This window comes from Ctenopharyngodon idella, chromosome 8, assembly GCF_019924925.1.
Source record: "Ctenopharyngodon idella isolate HZGC_01 chromosome 8, HZGC01, whole genome shotgun sequence".
Classification (NCBI taxonomy): domain Eukaryota; kingdom Metazoa; phylum Chordata; class Actinopteri; order Cypriniformes; family Xenocyprididae; genus Ctenopharyngodon; species Ctenopharyngodon idella.
In genome coordinates this window covers 4157501-4165947 of record NC_067227.1, presented here as the reverse complement: position 1 = coordinate 4165947, position 8447 = coordinate 4157501, and the positions used below count along the sequence as shown (strand labels likewise).

Genomic DNA, 8447 nt, shown 5'->3' with positions numbered 1-8447 from the left:
CTGGATATGACGCTGAGCACGTGCACTCAACTTCTTTGGTCGACCATGGCGAGCCTGTTCTGAGTGGAACCTGTCCTGTTAAACCGCTGTATGGTCTTGGCCACCGTGCTGCAGCTCAGTTTCAGGGTCTTGGCAATCTTCTTATAGCCTACGCCATCTTTATGTAGAGCAACAATTCTTTTTTTCAGATCCTCAGAGAGTTCTTTGCCATGAGGTGCCATGTTGAACTTCCAGTGACCATTATGAGAGAGTGAGAGCGATAACACCAAATTTAACACACCTGCTCCCCATTCGCACCTGAGATCTTGTAACACTAAAGAGTCACATGACACCGGGGAGAGAAAATGGCTAATTGGGCCCAATTTGGACATTTTCACTTAGGGGTGTACTCACTTTTGTGGCCAGCGGTTTAGACATTAATGGCTGTGTGTTGAGTTATTTTGAGGGGACAGCAAATTTACACTGTTATACAAGCTGTACACTCACTACTTTACATTGTAGCAAAGTGTCATTTCTTCAGTGTTGTCACATGAAAATATATAATAAAATATTTACAAAAATGTGAGGGGTGTACTCATATATATATATATATATATATATATATATCAGTTAGTAATTTATAAAAACAACTAGAATGAGAAAATATACAGTATGTTTTACCATATATATTCATTTTCCTATTTATTTATAAAAACAGAACTAAGGACAATGAGAAAAACAATGCAGGTACTGTATTTCCGAGTTATTTATAGACAATGTAACAAAATGTACATGATAAAAACAGAATTTGAATGTAATCATAATTTTTGCTTAAACAGTAGCCTAAAAACTTACTTAAAAAAAAAAAGAACGTATTGTTCAGGTTCAAGTGTTTTATTTGTTCTCATTCAAAAAGATAACTTTTTAAAAGTTTCTAAAAATTATATTAAGCCAGAAAGCATCTTGACAAGAATATAAAACCATCACCGTGTTGTTTATAAAAATACAATTCTAACATACAATTCTTTGATCTCTATTTTGCAGTACACAAAGTGAAAGTCATGTGTCTTTATTTAAACTCTCATTTACACACAGAGAGGTTTGAAATGTTAATATTTACATATAATACAGTTGATGAAGAGACAAAGAATATATTTTCCTACATTCTGTTATGATACGGCCATGTTGACTTCTGTTTGTTCTACAGTATATGCTCAAATACAATAACTCAACATTGTGTTTGCATTTCAGTAAGTTTCACTTAGATAAACCTTAAGCAAGTGCAAATTACACAGCCCTTTCAAAACCTGTCAAACAAGCAACAACAATTGACCTGTTTAAGCAGTTTGTTTTAGATTTAGCACTTCAAATGTTAACTTGTACTATGGCTTTAGCAGATGTGGGGCTTTAAGGACTAAAACATATTTCAGAACTATAACACTCATGTTTTTGCTGAATATCTTGAATGATTTTCACCCACACACAGGCTGTGTTTGGAATAGAGTACTACCACTGTATACTGTGCATAGAAATAAATATTTTCCATGTGCATGGCATACCTGGATGATGTACTACATTTGTCAAAATGTGCAGTGTGCTTGATGTGACCTCACATTTTCAGTGCGACAAATGAACTCTAAGTCACATCTGCTGCGATTTTTAACATCTCCTTGTTTTTTGATCACTAAATGGTGTTTTAATTTGAATTAGATTTAAAAATGTAAGAACTTTTTATGAGGTAATGCAAGCATATTACTGTTGCAATGTTTATTGTTACATAAATACTGTTTTGCATACTATTTAAAAATAGTAGGCAGGACACAGTGTATACTGTGCAGTATGCTTATATTCCATTTCGAACATAGTTACGTTGGCTCTGATTCAAGGCAAATATTCTGTGCGAAAATTTGGTGCAATTAACAATTTAATTTTGAATGAACGGCTGTTAATGTGTCTGTTTGGATGAACACAGAGCGCTCACAAACAGACTATTTTGCTAAACAGCAATGAATAGCAGAGGAAAAATCTGAAATCGTGGTTTTTCACGTATAGACGTCAAAACGATCTACAAAAAAGATTAAAGCGCTGTATTATGTATGCCAGGCCAGTAGGTGGAGATGTTTCTTTGTAAAGAAACACTACGAGCCTATAGACTGAACACGTAATACTCATGTTTTTTTGTGGTTTACACAGAGACAATAACGGTATTGTTTTCAAAAACTTGCACTTTGAAACCTGTTTTCAAAAATGTGCGTTTTCAGGCCCTCCAAACGCGTTGTTGTGTAAATGAACGGCCAAAACGCGTAAAAAGTTTTCTGTTACTTGAAAATGGTGTTGTGTAAACAGCCCCTAAATCTGACCGAATATTCGTGTTGGTGTGAACAGACATTTAGCTGTAAAGAAATGTAAAATATAATTATTATTTATCTAGTTCTTTCGCATACATTAAGAAACCGTAGTCCTACTTTTCCTACAATGAAGAAAATTAAGATTAGAAATGTTCCTCGGCCCAAATAATAATGCCAGTAAATTTGACTAAGCATCTTGATACTGATATATTAGATATTACATAACCTCTATAAAAATACTGGTACACAGACCCACAGACTGTAAGATAGTTTCTATTTTTATCATACAAAATGTGACTCATAAACTTTGTTCTTGACCGAGCAGCTTGTTGGTTTAGAGAGTTGTAATGTGATATGAGTTTTCATCCCTCCAAAATTTCCAGTTTTGAACTTTGTCTCAGGACAGTATGCAGTTCTTGTCCTTGTCTTTTCTACTGAGACTCTGTGTCCTTCTCCTCCTGAAACTTCCTCTTCTGCTCTTGTCCTCGTCCTCTTTTTGTCCTTCTCCTGCTCTCTCTCCACCCGTCAGCTGTGGCGGTAGAGGAATGCGCTGGCCCAGAAAGAAGCCTTCCTCCTCTGAGTCTGAGGAAGAGGAGCAGGTGGAGCAGGAGTCTTCGTGTCTGGAGCGGGTGGAGTGCAGGGTAAGGCTGCCGTTTCGCCTGCGGTCCCCTTCCCGCCATTCCAGAGTTTCCAAACGAGGTCTGTCGCTTCGCGAACCTCTGGAACGTCTGATGTGCTTCTCCATGGGATGGTGGCCACCACTTCCCCGACGGAAACTGCGGTGGTACGACCCATCTGAAGGGAAAAAAGATCGTGATTGATGCGATAACAGTCATAACAACATTTTACTATAACTTAGTGTGAATAGCTCACCCAAAAATGACAGTGTGTCATCATTTACTCACCATTTCTACAAGTCTCACAATTTTCTTTCATGAGAGAGGTAGCAATTCATGAACAAATCATTCTTTTGCGTCAAATCCTTTCAGTGAATCTGCTGATCTAGTTCACAAAACCAGTAGGAGTGATCATGAAACCGGCTGATCCAGTTCTCTAGTTTGCTGGTTTAACAGATTATCAGTGAATAATGACTTAAATATTCTTCATCAAAACCTTCTTCACAAAAAGCATACTTTTTAGATACTTTTACAGTGCTTTTGAATAGTTTTTTTTTTTTCTTAAACTTGACAACCAGAATCCTGTTCACTCTCATTTTATTGATTACTCAAACATTCAACTATGTTTTACAGAAGAAAGTCATCCATATTTGTAGGGTGAGTGAATGCGGACAGAATTTGCTTTATTTAGCTGAACTATAACCTATAAAATTGGATGAAACAACAGCAAACACTGAAATTTGTAACTAAAAGTGACCAGGTAGTAACTTGAATGCCTACTTTTTAAAAGAAAAGCCTACTTAAACGCTTCTTTGTAATGATGTTAGACAAAAGTGTCTTTTCTTAAATAATATTTGACTGAATCACTACTTACTGACAATGTTTCACTCTGAAACACGCAGCGCAACTAATTATACTTATTAAATTAACTGACTAAACGTATTAAGTAGCATCCTTTAATTGATAATCATACAGTGCCTTGCGAAAGTATTCATACCCCTTCATTTTTTCACATTTTATTATGTAGCAGTCTTATGCTAAACTGCTTTAAATTACATTTTTTCCACATCAATCTTCACTCCATACACCATAATTACAAAGCAAAGAACAGATTTGTGATAACTTTGCAAATGTATTAAAAATAAAAAACTGAAATAATTACATTGCATCAGTATTTGTACCCTTTTCTGGGACACTTGAAATTTAGCTCAGGAGCTTTCCAATTACACTGGATTATCTTTGAGATGTTAATGCATGTTGACTGGAGTTAACCTATGGCAAATTCAACTGAACGGACATGATTTGGAAGGCACACACTTCTCAATAAAAGAATTTCTTCTGCATTGAAGGTTCACAGAAGCATGTAGCCTTCATAATACTTAATGGAAAGAGTTTGGAACAACCAGAACTCCTCCTAGAGCTGGCCTTCTGGCCAAACTGAGCAATCGATGGAGACGGGCCTTGGTTAGAGTGGTTACCAAGAAGCTGATGGTTGAGCTCCATTGAGCTCCATGGTTGAGCTCCATGATTATATATGGAGATGGGAGAAACTTAGAGAAGGACAAACATCACTGCAACACTCCACTGATCTGAGCTTTATGGCAGAGTGTCCAGACTCAAGCCTCTCCTCAGTGAAGACACATGAAAACCCACTTGAAATTTGCAAAAAAAGCACCTAAAGGACTGTGAGACACAAGAATCTCTGGTCTGATGAACCTCAGTTCTAAGCTTTATGTATGGAGGAAACCAGGCACTGCTCATCACCTGTGCAACACCATCCCAATAGTAAAGTGTGGTGGTGGCAGCATCATGCTGTGGGGGTGTTTTTCCACCGGCAGAGACTGGGGGACTCGTCAGGGTAGAAGGAAAGCTCAATGCAGCAAAATATAGAAATAGCCTTAATGAAAACCTAGTCCAGAGCATTCAGAAGAGCAGAAGGTTCACCTTCTAACAGGAAAATGACCCTAAGCACACAGCTAAGACAATGCAAGAGTGGCTTATGGACAACTCTGTGAATGTCCATGAGTGGCCCAGCCAGAGCCTCGGCTTGAACCCAATCGGACATCTCTGGAGAAACCTCAAAATGTCTGTCCACCGACGGTCCCCATGCAACCTGACAGAGCTTAAGAAGATCTGAGAAGAATGGGAGAAAATTCCCAAATGTAAATGTGCAAAGCTTGTCGCATCATACCCAAAAAGACTTGAGGCTGTAAAGGTGCTTCAAATATGTACTGAGTTTTTCCTTTTTAATACTTTTACAAAGTTGTCACAAATCTGTTTTTTTGTCATTATGGGGTGAGGAGTGTAGATTAATGCGGAAAAAAGTAATTTAAAGCCACTTAGCATATGGCTGCAACAAAACAAAATGTGGAAAAAAATGAATACTTTCGCAAGGCACTGTATTTCGCTACTCCAGTTTTATTCTGATTAACAGTGCATACCCATTGGTTTATTTTAATGTTACACTGGATTTAATAAATTATTAGTTTTTCATGAACTCGTGAATGCCTTGCAGTTCCCTCATGAACCCCTGGTTTGGGAAACCCTGCCTTTAAAGGGATAGTTCACCCAAAAATCAAAATTATCCCATGATTTACTCACCCTCAAGCCATCCTAGGTTTATATGACAATCTTCTTTCAGACGAACGCAACCCGAGATATATTTAAAAAATATCTTTAGTCCTCCAAGGTTTATAATGGTTGTGAATGGTACCCCACATTCTGAAGACAGAAAAAATGCATCCATCCATTAACAAAAAAAAAAAAAAAAAAAAAAAAAAAAGAGTAATCCATACGGCTCCAGGGGGTTAATAAAAGCCTTTTGAAGCGAAGGGATGTGTTTTTGTAAGAAAAATATCCATATATAAAACTGTATAAATTCGAATAATGAGCTTCCAGTGGACGACCGTGCGCATATTGCGCACGTTAATTTGGGCGGAAGAGCAACCTTTGACCCGAATGCAATGACGCAATGACGAACGTGGAGGCGAAAAGGAGAAAGCAAAACAAAACACTGGTCACAAATTAGAAGTCTAAAACGAGAAATTTTGCAGAGAAATGTCGGAGGATTTCGATATAAGAGAAGAGGAGCTTGAGTTTGTTGCACAGCCATTTTTGTTTTAACCGTGAGAAGCTTACGATACTCCTACATCCTGCGTCATACATCGCGTCAAAGGATTACTCATTTGGCGCAAGTAAACTTGTACATTCTGCGTGCAGTCGTCCACCGGAAGCTCGTTATTCGAATTTATAAAGTTTTATATATGGATATTTTTCATACAAAAACACATCCCTTCGCTTCAAAAGGCCTTTATTAACCCCCTGGAGCCGCATAGATTACTTTTTTTTATGGATGGATGCATTTTTTCTGTCTTCAGAATGTGGGTTACCATTCACAACCTTGGAGGACTAAGGATATTTTTAAATATATCTCTGATTGTGTTTGTCTGAAAGAAGATTGTCATATAAACCTAGGATGGCTTGAGGGTGAGTAAATCATGGGATAATTTTCATTTTTGGGTGAACTACCCCTTTAAGCATTTCCCACACAAACTTGTCATTCTCCAAGGGACACTTGGAGTCTCAGAAAGCATTTTATGACTTTAAAACATTTGTAACACTTTCCATGAACAGGGTGGAAAATATTAATCCATTTAGTTTGTTACAAAGAAAAAGAGTTCTTTTCTAACTAATTAGAAAGATGCTTAACCTTCAGAAACTGACAACATTTGGGACAAAATATTAGTTTGTAGTTAGTGATGCATTTGAATTTCCCATAAAGCCTACATTTGTCACTCCGTACGGGCTAGTTTGGAACCAAATGTTGGTTTGAAGTTATCAGCATTTCTATTTTCTCTATTTCTTAGATCATTTTTCTTACAATAACTTAAGTAACTTTTTTGAATGATTAAGCTAAGTACAAATATAAAGTATTGTTTTATTTGTTTCAAAAGTCCAACTAAACTAATGATTGTTTTCTCTAGCACTGGTTTTGTATGTAGCTTTACAACTAATGTTTTATATATATACACCGATCATTCTAAGTACTGACAGATGAAGTGAATAACACTGATTATCTCTTCATCACAGCACCTGTTAGTGGGTGGGATATATTAGGCAGCAAGTGAACATTTTGTCCTCAAAGTTGATGTGTTAGAAGCAGGAAAAATGGGCAAGCGTAAGGATTTGAGCGAGTTTGACAAAGGCCAAATTGTGATGGCTAGACGACTGGGTCAGAGCATCTCCAAAACTGCAGCTCTTGTGGGGTGTTCCCAGTCTGCAGTGGTCAGTATCTATCAAAAGTGGTCCAAGGAAGGAACAGTGGTGAACCGGTGACAGGGTCATGGGCGGCCAAAGCTCACTGTGTGGTCCGATCCAACAGACGAGCTACTGTAGCTCAGATTGCTCAAGAAGTTAATGCTGGTTCTGATAGAAAGGTGTCAGAATACACAGTGCATCACAGTTTGCTGCTTATGGGGCTGCATAGCCGCAGACCAGTCAGGGTGCCGAAAACTGCTGAAAGTGCCAACAGTGGGCACGTGAGCATCAGAACTGGACCACGGAGCAATGGAAGAAGGTGGCCTGGTCTGATGAATCACGTTTTATTTTACATCACGTGGATGGTCGGTGGGAGGAGGCAAGCTGGCGGAGGCAGTGTGATGCTTTGGGCAATGTTCTGCTGGGAAAGCTTGAGACCTGCCATCCATGTGGATGTTACTTTGACACGTACCACCTACCTAAGCATTGTTGCAGACCATGTACACCCTTTCATGGAAACAGTATTCCCTCATGGCTGTGGCCTCTTTCAGCAGGATAATGCGCCCTGCCACAAAGCAAAAATGGTTCAGGAATGGTTTGAGGAGCACAACAACGAGTTTGAGGTGTTGACTTGGCCTCCAAATTCCCCAGATATCAATCCAATCGAGCATCTGTGGGATGTGCTGAACAAACAAGACCGATCCACGGAGGCTCCACCTCGCAACTTACAGGATCTGCTGCTAACATCTTGGTGACAGATACCACAGCACACCTTCAGGGTCTAGTGGAGTCCATGCCTCGACGGGTCAGGGCTGTTTTGGCAGCAAAACGGGGACTGACACAATACTAGAAAGGTGTTCGTAATGTTATGCCTGATCGGTGTATAGTGCTATTAGGATCTTAGGACAAATGCTGAAAAGCCAATAAATAGCCTATAATAATAGCACATTGTTTTATTGAGCATTATGATCTTACCTAGCAGGTCCATTTGAGATGGTTCTTCAGTGCAAAAGCGCAACCTATGTCCCAAACTTCCCTCCACTTCTTCTCCATCTTCCTCCTGCTCCTCATCCTCTCCCTCTCTTCTCTCCATTTCCACCCCTTCCTCTTCCTCCCATTCTTCCACTTCCACTGAATAACTACAGCTGATTGGCTCTCTGAAGCTGACCCTGGCGGTGCTGCTGCGGACAGGTGTTGTAGGGACTTCTTCGGCATCAGCGACACCGGGCAGGGAGTCCGAAGGTGT

At 39.0% G+C, this 8447-nt stretch overlaps 1 protein-coding gene across 3 annotated transcripts in view; it reads right to left on the bottom strand.

Annotated features, from left to right (window-relative positions):
• Positions 1–854: 854 nt before the first annotated feature.
• prickle3 (prickle homolog 3) overlaps positions 855–8447 on the bottom strand; it is a 44480-nt gene continuing 36887 nt past the window's right edge. For all 3 annotated transcript variants that reach the window (XM_051903989.1, XM_051903991.1, XM_051903990.1), the window contains 2 exons: positions 8177–8447; positions 855–3122 (listed from right to left, as the gene is read on the bottom strand). The exon at positions 8177–8447 is cut by the window's right edge and continues 107 nt beyond it. In XM_051903989.1, coding sequence (XP_051759949.1) covers positions 2725–3122; positions 8177–8447 — 669 coding nt within the window. In that variant the 3' untranslated portion in view covers positions 855–2724. The remainder of the gene's footprint in view (positions 3123–8176) is intronic.